The sequence below is a fragment of the Meles meles genome, chromosome 14 (assembly GCF_922984935.1).
Source record: "Meles meles chromosome 14, mMelMel3.1 paternal haplotype, whole genome shotgun sequence".
NCBI classification, from domain to species: Eukaryota; Metazoa; Chordata; class Mammalia; order Carnivora; family Mustelidae; genus Meles; species Meles meles.
In genome coordinates this window covers 55148136-55169906 of record NC_060079.1, presented here as the reverse complement: position 1 = coordinate 55169906, position 21771 = coordinate 55148136, and the positions used below count along the sequence as shown (strand labels likewise).

General features: G+C 39.9%; 1 protein-coding gene across 6 annotated transcripts in view; it reads left to right on the top strand.

Moving 5' to 3' along the window:
* Nucleotides 1-13380, top strand: part of MYCBP2 (MYC binding protein 2) — a 275059-nt gene extending 261679 nt beyond the window's left edge. For all 6 annotated transcript variants that reach the window (XM_046028200.1, XM_046028199.1, XM_046028201.1 and 3 more), the window contains 6 exons: nt 1208-1396; nt 2215-2322; nt 3555-3764; nt 6727-6834; nt 7488-7653; nt 12553-13380. In XM_046028200.1, the coding sequence (XP_045884156.1) occupies nt 1208-1396; nt 2215-2322; nt 3555-3764; nt 6727-6834; nt 7488-7653; nt 12553-12668 (897 nt within the window). In that variant the 3' untranslated portion in view covers nt 12669-13380. The remainder of the gene's footprint in view (nt 1-1207; nt 1397-2214; nt 2323-3554; nt 3765-6726; nt 6835-7487; nt 7654-12552) is intronic.
* The last annotated feature ends 8391 nt before the right edge of the window (nt 13381-21771 follow it).

The window sequence follows — 21771 nt, the reverse complement described above, 5'->3', positions numbered from 1 at the left end:
TCCCAACCCCACCTCCCCCTAGCAACCCCCAGTTTTTTTGTGAGATTAAGAGTCACTTATGGTTTGTCTCCCTCCCAATCCCATCTTGTTTCATTATTCTTCTCCTATCCCCGGAACCCCTCATGTTGCCTCTCCATGTCCTCATATCAGGGAGATCATATGATGGTTGTCTTTCTCCGATTGACTTATTTAACTAAGCATGATACCCTCTAGTTCCATCCACGTCGTCACAAATGGCAAAATTTCATTTCTTTTGATGGCTGCATAGTATTCCATTGTGTATATATACCACATCTTCTTTATTCATTCATCTGTTGATGGACATCTAGGTTCTTTCCATAGTTTGGCTATTGTAGACATTGCTGCTATAAACATTCAGGTGCACGTGCCCCTTCGGATCACTACGTTTGTATCTTTAGGGTAAATACCTGTATGTTTTTATACCCATTTTAGTGAGGGGATAGGTGGTGATTGGGAGATTATATATCCAGAAATATAGGTAGATTAAAATTGTATTTCCCTTTTTATCAACATTCCCTTTATGTGAGTGAAATTTTTTAAATCACATTAAAAGAAAAATTCCACACTGAAAAATTTTAAATTAAAATTTAGAAACTACACACTAAAAAAATTTGCTAATAATCCTTAAGTTATATTCAGTTAAAGAAGAAAAATAAGGGTACTTGGGTGGCTCAGTGCCCTTGGCTCAGTGGGATAGAGCCTCTCATCCGGCTCCTTGCTCAGCAGGGAGCCTGCTTCTTCCTCTCCCTTTGCCCCCCCCCCCCCCCCCGCTGCTTGCTTTCTCTCTCTCTCTCAAATAAATAAATAAAATCTTAAAAACAAAAAAGTGAGGGATGCCTGGGTGGCTCAGTCAGTTAAGCATCTGCCTTCAGCTCAGGTCATGATCCCAGGGTCCTGGGATCCGAGCACCAAGTTGGGCTCCTTGTTCAGCAGGGAGTCTGCTTCCCCTCTGCCTTCTCTGCCTGCTGCTCCCCATGCTTCTGGGAGCTCTCTCGTGCTCGTTCACTCTCTTTTATAGAAATAAAATCTTTTTTGGAAAAAAAAGAATAAAAATGACTTTATTGTTATATAGCCTTTATATGTATTTCCTGTGGGAAATATCTTAGAACATTAATATAGTGGATATAATTATCAAGGTGTGTGCCTTTTTGATATTTTCTATGACATTATAATTTATCTCTAATAGGAATATGCTAAGATAGCCTGTAGTAAGACGCATCCCTGTGGCCATCCATGTGGAGGTGTCAAGAATGAAGAGCACTGTCTGCCCTGTCTACACGGCTGTGACAAAAGCGCCACCACGCTGAAGCAGGACGCCGATGACATGTGCATGATCTGCTTCACCGAGGCGCTCTCGGCAGCACCAGCTATTCAGGTTGTCTCAGCTTGTAAAGCGTTCGTTGTGCCTGGAATCTAACATGGGAAATAGAAATATATCTGTGAGATAAACAGATCCCTGGACTGTTTACATCCTTGGGGGAAAATGTGCCCCTAGTACCTCCCAGTGTATTGAAGAGCAGATTCCGTCCCTATATGTTCTATTTCCATTTTATGTGCTCAGCTTTACTTTGTCATTTGTGCGAGCCTATATAATCAGTAGAATGTATACAATGTTCATAGGGAGGAAAAAAACAATTAGATCATCTAGTAACTATTCTTAATTTCCAAAACCCAGAATGGTAGCACTGTGTGATTGGTGTATACATAGTGGTACACACCTCTCCATACATAATGTGTATGCCTACATCTATAATATTAGTGATATTATTGACGTAACTGTTTGCTAAATATGTCTTTTTAAATTTGACCACTTGTTTATATTTTCAGTTCTTATGATTCCAAGGTAAATGAATATTCTCCAAAAATAAATCTTAACTCTTTAAATCAGTAGTTCCTTCCTTCTATGAGATACAGAAGGGAATAATGTTAAATTGCTCCCTAACCTGACTTACTCTTTATAAGGTGGCATTAATATGCAAGTGGTAATAAATTGGAAGAAGCTAAAGACCTAGTTAATGATCTAGTTAATGATATTTCATGAGTAACAGAAATAGGCTGAAATTTCATTGTCCTAAACTTAATTTTTCTCTTATCTGCTTTAACTAGCACCTTCATTGAATAATCTTCCAGTTATTCAGTAGTATATCATTATCACATTTGCTTATATCCCCCTCTCTTTTTTTTTAATTTAAGCTGGACTGCAGTCATGTATTCCACTTACAGTGCTGCCGACGAGTTTTGGAAAACAGATGGCTTGGTCCAAGGATAACATTTGGATTTATATCTTGTCCCATTTGCAAGGTATGGAGAGAATCAGAAATTATCTACTTTCTATCTATTTTTATCTTTATCTTCATCTTTCAGAATAAATGCTTCCGCATCTCTTGGTGTCCTTCCCAGTTTACTTTTTGCTCCCAGCCCCCATCAGTTTCTACTCTTTTCATCCAGGTGATGCCAGAGAATATTATAAGATCCCTCTATCTGTTATAATGTATTTCAAAATGGTGAGTGTCAATTAAAAGCTGGTTAAATGGAATTAAACATAGTATATCGGAAAATTCATTTAGACATCACGCAGTAAAGGGTGTTTGTCACCACTTTTAGACCTTCAGAGTTCAGATTGTGTAACATGACAACGGATGACTACCAAAATGAATGAGCCTGTGGTGCTTGTAGACTCTGACACCTGCCATTAAAGATGAAGTCTGGGTTTTCATCATCATTTAAGATAAAGCCTGAAAAAACAAGTTTCTTTTAGAATCTTAGGTAAAATAAGGAGAAAATTATTGACATTTTGCCACATCTCTTTAAAGATAGTAAGCAAAGTAACCACTTGTTTTGGCAAGCCAGTGATGATTAATTTTTAAAAAAAAAACACAAAACTTTTGTTTAAGATTGTGATTGACCATGCCTTCTCAATTCATTCTTCATTACTTTTTGTTCTGTTGCACTCTCCCTATTTCCAACAGATGTGCAGACTGGTATAAAAGGGTTTAACGTAGAAAGACAGCACAGTTAGTTAGTTGCTTAGTTAGATGGAGGAACAATCAATAAGATTGTAGTAATTTGCCCTCTCTTCTCATGTGGTACCACAAAGAAAGGTCACATTTAGGAAATGATACATGAACATGATATAGAAAATACTACCTCCTCATTGCTGTCACCTGGCGTCTACCCAGCCCCAAGGAACCATACAGAGGGAGTATGTCTTATCTGTGGCAGCAAGGCAACCTTTTATTCCCAGAAGAGCTAAGGCAACCAGAGGTAATTTCAGACTCAGGAAATGTGAAGCTAATGAAACAGAATTTTTGTGCTTTATGTCCCATTTTCCCCTGTTGTCCCTGATCTTAGAAAAGTACAGGCTCATGAGGATTTTACAGGTTTATTTCTAAATGGCATTTTATTGAGAAAACGTTCACTCTCTGGTGATCTCCTGGCATAGTGCTTATTAGTTCTTAGGTACCCACTTAAATATTTGTTGGGTTCATAGATAAATAATTCTGCTAAGGAATGTTCATTTTTTTTAATTTCAGAACAAAATAAATCATATAGTATTAAAAGACCTGCTTGATCCAATAAAAGAACTCTATGAGGATGTCAGAAGAAAAGCCTTAATGAGATTGGAATATGAAGGTCTGCATAAGAGTGAAGCTATCACAACTCCTGGTGTGAGATTTTATAATGACCCAGCTGGCTATGCCATGAACAGATATGCATATTATGTCTGCTACAAATGCAGAAAGGTATGCTATAAATTATACTAGGAATTTTTAAGAACTGGAGGTTACTTATGTGATTCAGATTCTGACTTGAATTGTATAATGATATCTGATTCTTATATCTTAAGTCTGAAGTTAAAAATCAGAAAGCTTGATATTACATTTGAAGTTGAATTTTTATTTACTTAATTTGTTTTGGGATTTTTTTTTTTTTTTTACCTTTACAGACTATTTCCAAAGCATGCTCTATTGCTCTACCCGAGCTGCTTGACTTCAGTAATCCCCTGCTAGGCAAATCCAGTTGGTTCTTAAATAAACGCCTCCTACCTGACTCTTTTCACCATTTTCTCATTAGAATTCCTTGGCTTCCAGGATAGTACTCATGATATCCTTCCCTTCTGGTTGTTTGTTTTTAACTCCTTTGTAGGGTTCCTTTTCATTCACCTCCTCATTACATATTTAGTTTCTTAGCACTGTATTCATGCCTAATAATACCTCCTTACCTTTGCTGAGCTCCTGTATATCCACGTCTTTGCCAAACATCTGTACCATTCTGACCTTCCAAAATTTTTGAGATTTAGTTCAAAATATTTAACTGCTTTCCAGACATTTGAATTTCTCACACATAACTTGGGAGTCCACATGAGGAGTATTATGGTCACCAACTTTCACTCTCTCGTTCTCCAATCTTTATTTACATAGTCTTGTCAATTCTGTCTCTGAGTTCTTTTTTTCTGTTACATCTTCCATAACCCTAATCATTTTCTTTGGTAATTATAGTAGCCTTCTTACTCAGCCCGTTGTGTGGAGCCCGTACCCCTTCCATTCCATCCTTTACACCTATCGCTGCTAGTAAATGAATATCTCACAACCTCAGATCTGATGTGTCATTCTTCTGCTTCTGATCGTCTATAGCACCTGTCCACATCTACAGTCTCATTTCCCAAAATGCTACCATTTGTGCCCCGTACTACAAAATACCAAGCAACCTATAATTCCCCAAACTCGTGCCATTGCATAAGCTATTCCTCTTCATGGAATGCTCTTCCCTACTCCTCCCCTGCATTTTACTCTGACCTGACACCCACCCAAAGTGACATGCTTGTATGCAGAGCCAACTCTGTCTAATCACACTTCCGTTTCACCTCCTCTGTAATGTGCCCACACTTCCACTCTGCTATCACGATGTTGATCTCTTGCATACCTTCTTTGTAGGACTCCGTATTTTGCATTATGATTACTAATTCACTTGTCTCTGCATCACTTGATAAGTTCTGTGAGAACAAAGACAGTGTTTTTCATTTCTCTTTCTCCAGTACTTGACTTTAGGTTAATCAGAGAATGAATAAATGACTGAAGGAATCTGTAAATGAAACGTGCATAGTCTCCCAATGTAACAAAAAGAAAATACAACTAATGAATGGAAGGCTGAATAGGTGGAAAGGCAGATAAATATACATACATTCAAGGCAAGACTAATAGTTAATTCATTACCACAGGGATGACAGTCCAATGTCTAGGAAGCTAAGCAGGGAATCTGGAATAGAGAAACAGCTGGAATAAACAGTAGACCTCAGTACAAATGAAATACTTCTGAGGCCAGATTTAGCTGGTGGATAACCATTTATAACCTCTTTATCAATGGAGCCTTTCTTTTCACCTGTTTTTCTGGTGCAGATAATAGAGTTATATTGACTCATCTTGTTTATCCTCAAGTATGGACATGGCTGTGGGACATGTCCATGCAGATTGCCCCAATTATAATTGGCCTCATTTATTTTGTGTCCAGAGCAAATACAGATAAACCATCCACCGACATCATTTCATTTATCAAGTATGTATATTGGATACTGCTGAGTTCTTTATCCAGTGTAGCTTTATAAGTATGAGCAGTCTTCTAAGGAATCACCAAATTTCTCTTCCCTTTTTTTTTTTTTAAGTAATCTCTATGTCCAACATGGGGCTTGAACTCAAAACCCCAAGATTAAGAGTCCTGTGCTATACTGACTAAGCCAGCCAGACACCCCTTTGTTTTCCTTTTTAAAAATTTTTGTATGATCAAAATTGATTTTTTTTCTGTCCCATTAGCCCCAGGATTCTAATTGTGTACTAATATTTATTTTAGGCATTTTTTTGTACTACAGTATTAAAATTTGGAAATTTCTTTTTTTTTTTTTAAGATTTTATTTATTTATTTAACAGACAGAGATCACAAGTAGACAGAGAGGCAGGCAGAGGTGGGAATGGGAGAAGCAGGCTCCCTGCTGAGCAGAGAGCCCTATGCGGGGCTCCATCCCAGGATCATGAGATCATGACCTGAGCTAAAGGCAGAGGCTCAACCCAGTGAGCCACCCAGGCACCCCAAAATTCAGAAATTTCTTAAGCATATTTATCAAACCAGTAGAAGGAAACATTTAATACTTCAAAATGAGAAAAATTACTCAAACTTTGCTCTGAAAAAGCAGTTTCTCATCATTACTTAATATCTTATTCTTGGTATTTATTTGGGATATTATACATTCTCTCTTTATTTTGGTTTGACAGTACAGTGTTTGAACTTCCTACTGTAAGCATGAGTTTATTCCAAAATTAAAGCAGTTTTTTTTTTTAAGATTTTATTTATTTATTTGACAGGATCGCAAGTAGGCAGAGAGGCAGGCTGAGAGAGAGGAGGAAACAGGCTCCCTGCTGAGCAGAGGGCCCCTATGCAGGGCTCCATCCCAGGACCTTGGGATCATGACCTGAGCTGAAGGCAGAGGCTTTAACCCACTGAGCCACCCAGGCACCCCCAAAATTAAAGCAGATTTATTTCATACACCATCCAAGTAGATGCCAAATAGGCATCTACTTGGCATTGCAAGGGAGTGTTTAATAGATAATAGTATTTTATAAGACTTTTGATCTTACTTTCACTATGCTCATACTGTATGTCCCATAGCAAGGTTGTCTTTTTTCCTGCTGTAATCTATTTGTGTTCTCTCCGTAGGCATATTTTGGTGGCGAAGCTCGTTGTGATGCTGAGGCTGGACAAGGGGATGATTATGATCCCAGAGAGCTCATTTGTGGTGCCTGTTCTGATGTGTCCAGGGCTCAGGTGGGCAGAACATTTTATTAGAAAGGATAGTTTAGAAATGTTAAACCTCTATTTTTTCCAAAAATAATAATACAACTAATATTGTGAGAATAGGATAGCAGGTTTTTTGCCCAGTGTTTTCTGATGTTTATACAGCAGTGTATAATTTTCCAAATTAATTCATAGATATTATTGTCTTGGATGGTATTTGTATTTTATAATTTTGTCCTCCATGCAATAGTCACCATATTTCAACAAGTAATAAATTTCCTTAGTTCATTTTCTTAAACCTGCAGCCACAGTTTTAGGTTTACCTCACTCCAGTCTTCGAAATCTTCACAGTACAGCTGTGAGACTGAGAGATAAATGAAATATCAACTATTCAGTTTGGCTGACCAGGAACAAGTCACCAGGAAATTAAGTGTCTTATTTATTGAATCAGATTGGTTCTGATAGATCTGAAATGAGAATTTGGGGCTTTCTCCAGACCCTTTGGACAAAGCCACACATTTATTCATTAATATTTTTCATGTATCTATCACCAGTTTTTTAGTCAGTTTTGAGAGTTATGTGTATTCACAAAATATGAAGTACTGAGCTATATATACATGACTATCTTAAGTATAATTGAAATAGACTTGCTATAATCTTGTGTCTATTTTCTTTTGCTATAGATGTGTCCAAAACATGGCACAGACTTTTTGGAATATAAATGTCGCTACTGCTGTTCAGTGGCTGTTTTCTTCTGTTTTGGAACAACACATTTTTGTAATGCTTGTCATGATGATTTTCAGAGAATGACTAGCATTCCCAAGGAAGAACTACCACACTGTCCTGCAGGTATGCTTTTAATATTTTTAAGCGATTGTGATGTATATACTTTCTAGTTTAATGATCACATGAATACTGTTCCAAGTGGCAGAAACCCAGTTCAGACTAGCCTGAAGAATCAGAGGGAGTTTCTTGGCCCTTGTAAGCTTCTGACATTCTGAGTGAAGTAGAAAGAACACTGTGGTGATGAGGGGTCAGAAGTTGTAATGGAGACAGTTGCATGCAGAAGGAGAAGGAAAGTCAGCTAAAGATTAGTAAAGAATCACTCTTTGGCACTAAAGGGCCATGAAAAGTTTGAAGTTACGAATTGATAATGTAACCATTTTAAAGGATTTCTGTGTTTTTTGTTTTTGTTTTTGTTTTTTTTTTTTGAGAAGCCTGGAACCAGTGCCATGAAATGAACAAGTGATTTGATCTTGATTTGATCTAGAATGGCTGGGAATTGGCAGTGTAGTGAGCATCAGAAAGCCAAGGAGTTAAGCCACTGAAAATATAGGAGAAATGATTGTGTATGGAGGTCAGGCTGAGAAAAATAAGAATATGAAACCAAAAGAAACTGAAAACATTGGAAGAGATCAGGAGTCTGATGGTTCCAATGAGGTGGGAAGGGAGAGAAGTGGAAGGTGAGGTAAGCGTGACTGTAGAGGAGAATTTTACATGAGGTATATCTGAAATTGGTGAAAATACAAACAAAAGTACTTACAGCACGGTACACAATTTTGTTAAAGCTGGGAAACACACTCTCATCCACTGCTTATCAGAGTGCAGATGCTAGAACCCTATAGAAAAAGCCATTTGATTGTGCCTCTCAAAATTGCAAACACATCTACCCTTCAACGGTCCCATTTCTGGGGATATACGTACATATGTGAAGTAAATAAAAAAGGCAAATGTGCAAGGCTATTGCTTATAATAACAAAAATTTGTAAACAGTTCAAGTATCCAGGAGGTGGGTGGTTAAATACTATGTACTGTGCACCATCAAAAAGTGAAAATAAGGATGAAAATGGAGTTTCTCTGTACTGATCTGGAAAGATGTAGAGGAGACTGGTACATGAAAAATAAAGTTACAGAACAGGGTATATAGTATACAGTCTTGTAAGGAAAGGGGAAATGAAAATATATACTTATATTTGTTTATATGTGCATTAAATACTGGAACAATACACTAGAAGTTAATAAAATTAATTAGCTATGGGAAAAAAACCAGGAAGATGGGTAGAAATGGGGGAAAAGTGACTTACTATATACCATTTTGTAACATTTTGATTTTTAAACCATGAGAAATATATTATCCAGAAAGAATAAGTAGGGTTGTTTTGTTTTGTTCTGTTTTAGTATGGCTACTTCTATTTGTTCATGTCAAAAATAAATTGGTACACTGTTCCCCTTCTAAAAAAATTTTTTTTATTTAAGGAAATGTAATGGACTTTGAAAGAAGCAAGATCAGAATAATGTGAGGCTAGGTCTTTACAACAATGGCCTGAATAAAGATGTGAAACCTAATAGCAGGAGAAGGGTGATAAGCAGATGAAGGGAGTGAGATGGGTGCAGCATTTAGATTGGGTTAGCTTGGGTGGGGGTGGGGGGGATGTTGTTACTGAATGGAAGTTTAAGTTAGTGGTCTGGAAGTAAAGGGGATCCAGGGGAGTCAGTCTTCCTCCCCCCGCCTTTATGACACAGAGGAGCTCAAGAGGTCAACAGCTTGTAGCTGAGGAAGTTTAGAGGCCAGCAATATCATCAGGGAAAGTCTACATTTTACTTAATGAAAGAAAATTTCTTCTATGTTCAGAAACAAAGACAAAACAACAACCAAACACTGAAAGTGATCAGATTAGCTAGAGCTAAGATGGATATTGTGGAGAACACAGTGGTGGGGTCGTCACTGAGAGGTTCCAGACAAGGCAAGGCCTCCCCTCACAATTCACATGATCATGCAGGTCAGCCAACACAGGGACCTCACCCTGGCAACAGCCATGAACCAGAGGAATGAGGCAAGAAAGGATTTAGAGAGATGGCAGAAGGAAAGAACGGACATCTATCTTGGGCATTTTCACATGTATTTTCTTTCTTCATTTCTTTTTTAATTTTAAGATTTTATTTATTTATTTATTTGTCAGAGCGCGCACAAGCTGGGGGAAGCTGCAGGCAGAGAGAAAAGCCGGCTTTCCGCCAAGCAAGGAGCCCAGTTAACCAACTGAGCCACCCACGTGCCCCTCACATGTATTTTCTTACATAGTTTTTACGACCTATAAGGTAGATGCTGTTATCCCCACCCTCACAGATGGAAGGTTCAGGGCTCGAGAGGAGGTTCGGTAGCTGGCCTAACGTTCAGACTGAGGCATGCTGTCCAGCCTCTTGCATTCCTCTAATTCATCCATTCCTTCAGAGAACTAGAATAGAATTAATGCAGACCACGCAGTGAAATCAGCAGGGAAGACGGCCATGCATTTTACCTAGAAGGACAGAGGATTGATTCTCTAAGCACGGTCAACCCACTAATTCCAATTTTTAATATATGGACAAGGACAAGAGTCCAAATTAAGAAAAAGTAGATAATTCCTCTATTAGTTTCTAAAATATTTACTAATTACCTTTTTTGTGCCAGGATACTTAACCTTCACAGCTTCCTTTGAGTTAAATATTGCTATGCCTATTTTAAAGATGAGGGACCTAAGAATCAAGAAAGATTAAGTTAAGTTTGCCTCAGTTTTCTTATCTGCAAAGTTGGGACAATAGTTCCTGCCTCTGACTAGTAGAAGATTGAGGTGATACACTAAATCAGAGCCTCAGTAGTAAGCATGCAGATGTCTGCAGGTATGTTTTCTTTTGTTTTTACTTTTACTACCATAATTTTTCACCATCATGATTAGACTATGAACTCCTTGAAGATAAGGGCCATGTACTGTTAGTTTTTACATCCCAAGCACCTGACATAACACCATTCAAACATTAGGCACCAAGTAAATGCTGTTGAATAAATGACCCTTTGTTTTGCCCCAGAAAAAACAAGAGCTGCAGTTTGCAGGAACCATCGTTGATGCTGTCATGCACTTATACACTTTTTATTCTTATTTTTTATTTTTTCTGTTTATTTAAGTTCAGTTAATTAACATAATGTATTATTAGTTTCAGAGGTAAAGTTTAATGATTCATCAGTCTTATTACATCATTACATCGCATGCCCTCCTTACGTCCATTTTTAAGCTTCACCTATTTGATTACTATTAAGTTTATATCTTCCCCAAAATGCTTCTTCCAGATTGTTAAATTTTATATTATTTTACCATTCATATATTTACACTGATTTTCATTTTTCTACTAATCTCCCTTCAGATAGTTTTAAAAATAACAGTCTTTAATAATCAGTCTTCCCATTCATCAGTGTGTGCTTTTTTTTCAGAGAGGTAGAAGGGTAACATGGCTTATTCACACTTACATTTGTTCTTACTTGGAGAAAATCATTTTATACAAAGTTTCCATATTCTCTCATCCAGAATAATTTTCTGTTTAACTGAACTAATGGGTTTTCATGACCATTTTTGTTCATCACTCTTTGCTGTAAAATGATGTATCTAATGCTCAACATCAGGCATCATCAGGGAAACACCGATCAGAACCACAGTGAGGTATCACCTCATACCCGTCAGGATGGCTGGAACCAAAAAGACAAGAAATAACAAGTGCACTAAAAAGAACACTCGTATACTGTTGGTGGGAATGCAAACTGATGTAGCCACTGTGGAAAACAATACGGAGGTTCCTCAAAAAATTAAAAAGAGAAATACCAGGACCCCCCGAGTGGCTCAGTCAGTTAAACCTCTTAGTCTTGATCTCAGCTCAGGTCTTATCTCAGGTTCATGAGTTCAAGCCCCATTTTGGCCCCCATGCTGGACATGGAACCTATTTATTTAAAAAATAAATAAAAATAGAAATATGATATGATCTAGTAATACCACTACTGGGTATTTACCCAAAGAAAATGAAAACACTAATTCAAAAAGATATATGCACCCATATGTTTACTGTAGCATTATTTACAATAGCCAAGATACGGAAGCAACCCTAGTGTCCATCGGTAGATAAATGGATAAAGAAGATGTGGTGTGTGTACACACACACACACACACCCACCCCGGAATGTTACCCAGCCATAAGAAGAATTAGGTCTTGCTATCTGTGAGAACATGGATGGACCTAGAAGGTATTATGCTAAGTGGAGTAAGTCAGAGAAAGACAAATACTGTATGATTTCACTTACCTATGGAATCTAAAAAACAAAACAAAAAAGCAGAAACAGACCCATAAAAACAGAGAACAAACTGATAGTTCCAGAATGGAGGCAGCACGAAATGGGTAAAGCAGGAGTGGGAGATGCAGGCTTTTAGTTATGGAATGAATAAGTCATGGGGGTGAAAGGTACAGCATAGAAAATATGGTCAGTGGTATTAGAACAGCTTTGTAGGTGACAGAGGATAGTTAATCTTGTGGTAAGCATAGCATAGTGTATAGATTCTGTGGAATCATTATGTTATACACCTGAAGCTGATGTAGCATTGTGTGTCAACTGTACTTCAATTTAAAAAATAAAAAATTTTTAAGATGATGTATCTCACTCATTCATGAATAGAATAAGATCTATGGCTCATAAGGGTTATTTCTAAGGAGGATGTTGTGGATAAGGGATTCTGCCCCTTCTCTGTTGTATATACCTGGTATGTTGAATTTTTTATGGCAAATGTTTTTACTTTTGTAGTTAGAAAAATAATTTTTAAATTTTATATTTGTGTAACCATAGCCATATTATTTCGTTGAATAAGTTATTGGTGATTTATATTTACATTAGGTTTCTGTGTATGTGGATTTTTTTTAAATTATATTCTTTTGCCTCCTTCAAAATTTATACAGGTCCCAAAGGCAAACAATTAGAAGGAACTGAATGTCCACTCCATGTTGTTCATCCACCCACTGGGGAAGAATTTGCTCTGGGTTGTGGAGTGTGCAGAAATGCTCACACTTTTTAGAACACTCAGATTCCTTTGTCTACAGAGAAAAAGTTGCCTTCATCCCCCAAGTGGATGTGGTAAAGTTTAAACTCTGCTCAGGATAAGGACGGGACCATTTTTACATCCATGAAAATGAACCATTCACAGTGCAAGAAGGATGCCAAATACCATGTACATAATTCTTGCTATGAAAATTTCCCCATTCTTTTGGTTTATCTTCTTTTGAACCAAGACATCAAACTTGTGAGGTGTTTGCATGTGGCATTACCGTCATTGGCCTGTGAAGCATTGAACATTTACAGATAATTGATACAAAAGAATCACCATGCCCATGGACTAAGAATGATGCTGGCTTTCAAGCAAAAAAGAAAAATAATCATTGTTTATTGTATACTGCCTTTTTGTAATCCTGTATAATTGCATCATGGGTGGGGATGAAAAGAGGAATATTCTGGTTTATTTCCTAGACTGTTATTTAAAAAAAAAATTGTGTTAGGACTGGCATATAATTGTAATAAGTATCACACTGTATATAAAGATATCAATGTTTGTCCTGTATAAGAATTACTAAATTACAAATGCAGTTTCATTTAAACTTCTAGGTTACATTGAGCCTGAAATTTTAATGAAGTGCAATACGGAGTGTGCCTCATTATCTTGCAGCTGTAAACATATTGGAATGTACATGTCAATAAACCACTGTACATTTTTATACAGTGATAAAGTCTGACAACTGTGTGAGCTATTGCTTCAGAACAAAATGTAAATACCTTTAAAATCTAAAAATCCATCCAAATTCACTAACAGAGCACAAAGATGACTTTCATAACTCATGGGGAAAAGAAGAATAGTATTGAAGTACATTTTGGAATCTTAAACACTGGGAAGAACATATAAATATGTATGTTAATAAACAGACATATGCCAAAGACAGGAAAAGAAAACATTTAGGAAATTGGCCAACCCCCATCATACTAACCAGGCCCTTATTAAACTTTTATAAAGTAATCAACAAAATCACTAGGCTTTTTTTTAATAGACTACAGTGTGGTTTCTATAGATCTTTTTTACAGTTAATTCATGAAATTGACAAACTACTGATTTATGAGTCATCATAAGTCAGGTTGTGTTTATTTCATGAGAATGCCAAAAGTTTTGATAGTTCTGTTCTACATTCCCACTGTTAAAAATCTATAATCGATTTGTCAAAATAATGTTTGCTTTGAAGAAACTTGAAAAGATCAAATCTGAACACAGATAACTATTCAGAGAATCTTCTAATAAATTTCATAAGCATGTCCAAGTCCTATGCTTCAGGATTTAGGAAAAACGGTTGTTAGTATTGGTTGTTTTGTTGTTGTTGTTGTTGTTGTTGTTGTTGGAAGAGGAGTAAATACGAGGCCATTTGAGCTCCATCTTGAAGAATAAGTAGTATTTCAAGGGGCAGAGAAAGGCATTAGGAAAAATATGTAAATAGGAAATTCTAAAATGTAATAGAACAGTGTGAGTAGGGGCACCTGGGTGGCTCAGTCATTAAGTGTCTGCCTTCTGCTCAGGTCATGATCCCGGGGTCCTGGTATTGAGCCCCACCACATTAGGCTCCCTGCTGAGCAGGGAGCCTGCTTCTCCCACTCCTGAACCTGTTTGGGTGCCCTCTCTCTCCCACTCTTTCTCTCTATAAAATAAATTTTAAAAGAATTTTTTTTTTTAAAGTGTGATTAGTCTTAACTCCTGATGTTGGAGATTTTACTGCCAAAAAACACAAAAACCTGAAGATCACAAAGACTGATCTCTTCACGATGCAGTTTGTGGATCTGCTGTTTGTGCAAGCTCATAGGCTTCCTGAGCAAGGAAGGACGCTGAAGTAGTACAGAAGGTCCCTTCATCTAAAAAAGATACATCTGGGGCACCTGTGTGGCTCAGTGGGTTAAAGCCTCTGCCTTCGGCTCAGGTCATGATCCCAGAGTCCTGGAATCAAGCCCCGCATCAGGCTGTCAGCTCAGCCAGGAGCCTGCTTCCCCCCCCCCCCCCCGCCTGCCTCTGCCTGCTAGTGATCTCTGTCAAATAAGTCAATAAACTCTTTTAAAAAAGTAAAAAATAAAAAAGATACATCTGATCCACCCGAGATCACACAAACTGCGTAATAGTGCCCCCAGAGTCACAAGCAATTTGTAATTGCCCCAATGTGTTTGAAACCAGGAGCAATCTGTTGTCCTTGAGGGCACTACTGGTGGTCCCAACCAAAAGTGAAAGGGTTGCAGGCAGAACTAATCCAATTTCAACCTCCAAAATACCTTGAATTAATATTTCATGAAGAAATCTTGATGCCTTAAGCAGAAAAGTTTTCTGAAGACATTTACATGTTTATATCCACAAAGGGCCATTTGGGACTTGCTTCCTGTGTTCAAAAAAGATTCCAGAACCTTCAGGGCAGCACAGTCTTTTTCTTCAGAACATGTCATTCTGCCTTCAGGACGTGGGGCAACAGGCATCAGGAAGGGATGACCACTCAGCCCTAGGGTCTACCTCTCAGGACCTGTTTAGGAAGCTCTATGTCTCCTTTTCCAACTCTTAGCTATGACGGTAACCTAGTTCCTGGCTTAAGCCTGTGGGAAAAGCCTGAGGGCACAGGCTCAGGACTGGCTTTAAATTTTTCCAGAAAAGCCGAAATAGGGGCGACTCAGGTCATGATCCCAGAGCCCTGGGATCAGGATGGAGCCCCACATCCAGCGTGCTCTGCTCAGCGGGGAGCCTGATTCTCCCTCTGACCCTCCCACTGCTTGTGCGCTCCCTCTCTTTCTCTCTCTCAAATAAAATCTTAAAAAGGAAAACCCAAAATAAGTGCAGAGACGAGACAGAAGCTGTTCCTAGGTATATCCAGGAGACTGGAGGGGAGAATACGAAGAGGCCCATTGTAATTAGAGTGGATTTAAACTCATAGGCCACAGGAATGAGACCAGCCTTCAGAATGCCACACAGGAGACATCATGGACACTTGAGAACTGGAAAGAATACCATTTTGTATCCATCAACTTTGCTGGCAAATTGATCAGTTCCCCGTGCGAACTGTGATGGAAATAAAAGAAGACGGGAAACTAAGGCGATGCATGAGTAGAATGAGCCATCTCAAGTTAATATTCGAGAAATCAAAAGAATAAAACTTACCATAATTTATGAGGAAGGTATTTTTAATCATATTCGAAGCATTTCAAAACCAGAGAACATAACTTTAGGAATAAATTATGGCAAAGCACAGAAGGAAAATGGCTTTGCATTAGTCTGTCTCAAAGCATACTGTGCACAAAGAAAAAGGCAAGAAACAGCAGAATCACAATAGCAGGCGTTAGGGAATCTGGAAAGAAGCTTGCTTTCCTCTTATATTTTCAGGCCTAGGAAAAGCCATTTTTAAGCAGTTTTCTGGCCAGACTGTTTAGGTCTAAAACCTCCTTATCTCATCAATAAGCTTATTTGATAAATACATGCAGTGTTCTCTGTTCACTTTTCATTAACAACAGGTGTTGGTTTGCCTTCTTTTTCAGATTTTGAGCTCCAACGTCTCTCCCCACTTGGTCACTGAATTCCACCTGTAGGCAGTCACATGTGTTTCCGACAGTGACTGTCTGATGGGACATGGCGGCTCATTTTCCTGAAAACCGCCAACAGTACCTAAAGACCGCTGACACTGAAGTCAGCAGGCTTCAGTTCAAGTGCTGCCTCTGCCGTGGCTTTGGCTGTGGGAACTGAGTAAACGACTTACCGTTCTGCAGTCACAATGTCTGAGAAACAATGACACCTATCTAAGTCATATGAGAAAGTATTTACACAAGCACCTCATCCTACACTGAAGTAGCATTTAAAAGTGAAGAGTAAAGGAGAAAAGAACATTTATTCAACACTTTCTAAATGGGAGACTCCAAACTGTAAGCCTTTCGTTTAATCCAGCAATTCTGAAGGATACAACATTATTAATCTCATTTTACGACTTTAAAGGCTTAGAGAAGTTAAAAGACTTGCACTGCATTCCAGCTACTCTCATCTAGATTTGGCTGAAAAAAGCCTGAAATGTGGGGCACCTGGGTGGGTGTCTCAGTCTGTTAAGCGGCCCAGTCTTGGTTTCGGCTCAGGTCATGATCTCGGGTGTGGAATCGAGCCCTACATCGGGCTCCAGGCTCAGCGCATGGAGTCCCCCTCTGCTACTCTCCCTTCCATTCTTGTGCACACGCTCTCCCTCTCTCTCTCTCTCTCTTTCTCTAAAATAAAATCTTAAAAACAAAACCAAACCTGAGGTGTGAATCCAGTTCTTTTTGTCTCTAAAACCCAAGCTCTTTCTACCACATCATGCTATTGTTATTATATCACCCACAGGTTCAATGAAGAGAAGTACGTGGACACTTGCAGTATGGACCAGCTTACAAAGGGACCGTGACAGTATTTGCCTAAGAAGCAGGCTAGGTCTGGAGGTGCGCAGCTCAGGTCTCCTTGCTGGGAGCACCCCCTTGGTCGAGGAGGCAGTTAGCTGACAGCCTCTGGCTGCAGTACCTGTGAGATCTGCCAAGGCACTTGGTCCAAAGCCACACTCTCCCCAGGGAAGCCCCACCCAGTGGTGGGGGGAAGGGGTGCTAGGACCTGGCCATTTCTGCCCAAGGAAACACTCCTTTCCAGGCACTCTGCACCAGGACTCCAGGGTCAGCCAAGACCTCCCCAGGGCAGCGCTGCAGTCGGCAGCTTTTCCCACCTGATCTTCCTCTCTCTACCCTCTTACAGATGCCAAACCCGCATCACAGTCTGATGCCCTCCCTCCCTACTACCCCCTCACCCCTTCATCCTTCATAGGCACTACCCCACACTGCCCTTCTAACTTTGTCTTGGCATCTGTTTCCCAGAGGACCCAACTGACCAACACAGGAGGATAATACATTTTAAATGACTTACATATGGTGTCTTCATTTCACAAATGGTGCAAGGTAGCTTAGAAGAAATTCAGAGACTATAAAAGATAAATGCTGAAGGGAGTTACAGTGCAGAAAAATTATGAAATCCCAGGGGGCACCTGGTTGGCTCAGTGGGTTAAAGCCTCTGCCTTCAGTTCAGGTCATGATTCCAGGGTCCCGGGATCGAGGCCTGAATTGGGCTCTCTGCTCAGCAGGGAGCCTGCTTCCCCTTCTCTCTCTCTCTGCCTGCCTCTCTGCCTGATTGTGATCTCTGTCAAATAAATAAAATCTTCAAAAACAAACAAACAAACAAAAAAAAACAAAAGGAGCGCCTGGGTGGCTCAGTGGGTTAAAGCCTCTGCCTTCAGCTCAGGTCATGATCCCAGGGTCCTGGGATCGAGCCCCACATCGGGCTCTCTGCTCTGTGGAGAGCCTGCTTCCTCCTCTCTCTCTGCCTGCCTCTCTGCCTACTTGTGATCTCTGTCTGTCAAATAAATAAATAAAATCTTAAAAACAAAAACAAAACAAACAAACAAAAAAAAACAAAAGAAAAGAAATCAAATCCCAGGTTAGAGATGAGTGTGCAGTAAGTTGCACACCAACTTGCATAGTTGGTGGAGAACAGGCAGCCCATCAGCTTGAGATAAGTTTCTTAGCTAAAAAAGCAAGACAGGGAACATGTTCACATGCAACTTACAATGGCCATTTTCCCACAAAAAAGTGAAAAGTGCAGGTGTTGAACCTAGTCTTGAAGGATGGATAAATTTTGACAAGCAAAAGTAGGAAAGAGCATCCCAGGGAGAGAGTGTGGTAAGAACTTGCATATCCAGTAAAGGCAGAACCAGAATCTTTAGAAATCTACCTGCCCCTCAGGGAAGAACCGCACGCATCTTTCTCATAGTAAGATCTGTGGATAATCTGTCAGCTTGTATGGCAGGAAGAAGAGGAAATCACTCATGTTCCTGTGACTCCATCCAAGCCAAGCCCAACCCCAGCCTCCACTGTCCCTGCATAACTAGGCAGGATCACCCTTGGTTCATGGTAACTATGGAGTCTCTGAATTATAGTCTCTGATGCCACATCCCACTCCCACTCCCAGACATCAGACACGGTGAGACCAAATTCCACCATCACATTTCAGTTGAAAAGAAACATCACTTGAGACCCAAGGAAGAACCTTTCCAGGTCAGGGTAAGGAGTTTGGGTTATGAGCAAAAGAAGGCAAATTCAAAATAACTTCAGTAAACAAAAAACAAGCAAAACAGATGCAGTCATTGGGATACCTCCAGGCTTTGGGAATAGAGTAGAACCAGGTAGGGCTGGGGGCTCTGGCTGTGTCTCTCCTCTAGGTGCCCTCTCTGCCTCTATTTTCCTCTTCATTCTCACTGTAGAGCACCTGTTACTGCTTTCCAGACCATGTGATAGGAAGTGACTACCTACTGCTCCTGAGTCTAGATGTTACAAGTCCAAGCACTCAAGGGAGCAACTTTTTTTCCTTCAGAATTAATTCAAAATTCCCTGGGGACAGACTGTCTTAGACTGAATGGAAAGGGGCAAGGTTTGTGAGCTCCAGGAAGCTAAGACTAAAACCAAGTAGATGGGGAAGTGCTCCCCACCACCCCCGCCAAAGAGATGCTAGGTAGACAATTGAACAGGTGTCCACTACAGATGCCCTAACAGACTTCAGTCCTGGATGGGAGTTGAACACGATGACTTTCTAATTATGATTCTGGATCTTACTAACTCCTGGAATTGTGCTTTTCTTGACACTTGGATAGTTTGCCTGCCTCTCTTCTGCCAAACTCCATTACTTTCTTCAAGCTTTGATTCAAAACTGACCTTGCTCAATGAATGAGCTCTCTCTGTCCGTTACTATTCTCTCTCGTGCCCTCTGCACCTTTGTATACAGTGTTAATCTTATTATTAGGAACTTTTTTTTTAAAGATTTATTTATTTGACAGATAGAGATTACAAGTAGGCAGAGAGGCAGGCAGAGAGAGAGAGAGAGAGAGGAGGAAGCAGGCTCCCCGCTAAGCAGAGAGCCCGATGCGGGGCTCGATCCCAGGACCCTGGGATCATAACCTGAGCTGAAGGCAGAGGCTTTAACCCGCTGAGCCACCCAGGCGCCCCAGGAACTTTTTCATAAGTGTTTTGTATGAAATAAGTGTTGTACAAGCGTTTTCTAATCTTGCTGGTGGATGTTATACCTCTAGACAGCTGTGGAAGGACAGAAACCTTGTTCTTTTTCTTCTTTGCAACCACCAAGCTTCTTGTAGACAGTGGAGGAGAAAAAGGAGAAGAGGAAGAAGGAAGAGGAAGAGAGAAGGAAGAAGAAGAGGATGAGGAGGAAGAAGAAGAAGATATGGAGGAGGAGGAGGAGAAGAAGGAAGAGGAGGACCACAGTGGCTACACTAGTTTCTCCTGGGTTCTACTAACAGATTTCCTGTTTTCTGTGAGGTTTCCCTTTCCTTATGGGGCTTGTGAAATTGGTGAGTCATAAACGCACAGAGTTCTTCGTATAATTTGCGTCCTCTGGCCCATAAGCAAACGTACTTATGACTGTCTTCTCGTCACCATCCTACTCACGTGTTAAGATTCTCCCCTCTCCTGCAACATCTAACTGCACATCTATTCCCCAAGACAGATTTATTTTAACCACAACATGGCTCAAGTCCAGGCACTGATCTGTGTAATGTGAACGTAAGCCCTGTCCTGTCCTGTTCTTTCATTCTTCAGAGAAACATTTACTGAGCCAGGAACTGTTGTAGGGGCCTAGGATCTGTGAACAAAACAGACTGAGATTCTCGTTTTCCTGGCTCTTATATTCTAGTCAGGGAGACAGACATTAAACAATAGACATACAGGGAGCCTGGGTGGCTCAGTGGGTTAAACTTCTTCCTTCAGCTCAGGTCGTGCTCCCAGGGTTCTGGGATCGAGCTCTGCATCAGGCTTCCTGTTCAGTGAAGAGCCTGCTTCTCCCTCTACCTCTCCTCCCTGCTCAAACTCTCTCAAATAAATAAATAAAATCTTAAAAACAAACAAAAACAAAAAACCAAAAAAAAAACATGGCCTGAGCCAAAGGCAGACACTTACCTGGCTGAGCGACCCAGGAACCCTGAGGGAGAGAGAGAGAGAGAGAGAGAGAGAGAGAATCTTAAGCAGGCTTCATGTTCAGCACAGAACCTGACAGAGGGCTCAATGTCATGACCCTGAGATTATGACTTGAGCTGAAATCAAGAGTCAGATGCTTAACTGACTGAGCCACCCAGGCCCCCAAGGAATAATTATTTTAAAATTAGATGAATATGAAAAGCAAATGAGAAATTTGGGGAATGGGATTTTCAATTTCAGTTTATAGTTGGTATAAACTCTAGATTGGAGCCAAAGAGAAAATCAGTAAGTTAGAAGATAATGTGTAATGTGGCAAAGAGAAACAAAGAGAGAAAATATAAAAGGACAGTTAAAAGACATAGAAAATGAATTGAGAGAAGTGAACATGCAGTCCATGAGACCAAAGGGAAGGCTTGAAGGGAAAGAACTGTCTGAAGAGAGTGTCTTATAGGGGATGGGAGATGAGTTTGCAAGAGAACTTGTAACCTATGGTGCACCTGGGTGGCTCAGTCAGTTAAGCGTCTGTCTTTGACTCAGATCATGATCCCAGAATCCCTGGATCAAGCCCCACTTTGGTCTCTCTGCTCAGTGGGAACTTGGTTCTCCCTCTCCCTGCCGCACCCCCCCCCCACCCCCGCTTGTAGTCTCTCTCTGTCAGATAAACAAACAAAATATTTTTTAAAAATAATAAAATAATTTTTAAAAAGAGAGAGAGAAGAAAGAAGTTTGTAACCAGATCCCTGCATAAGGTAGGAGTTTTGAAGATCTTTATCCTTTTCAAGGAATAGCTGTCCCATGCCACAGGGAGATAAACAGTTAAGTGACATATTTTAGCTTGAGATCCAGGTTAGGAAAAAGAAAAAAAGAAAAATTCTCTTTCTGACAATTCATAGCCATGGGCCTGCCCTCACACAGGTTGGAGCCTGAATTTATCCCGTCATGACCCAAGAACCCAGGAGTCAAGAAATTATGATAAAAAGTTCTTCCAGGGGGGCGCCTGGGTGGCTCAGTGGTTTAAGCCTCTGCCTTCGGCTCAGGTCATGATCTCAGTCGGGCTCTCTGCTCAGCAGGGAGCCTGC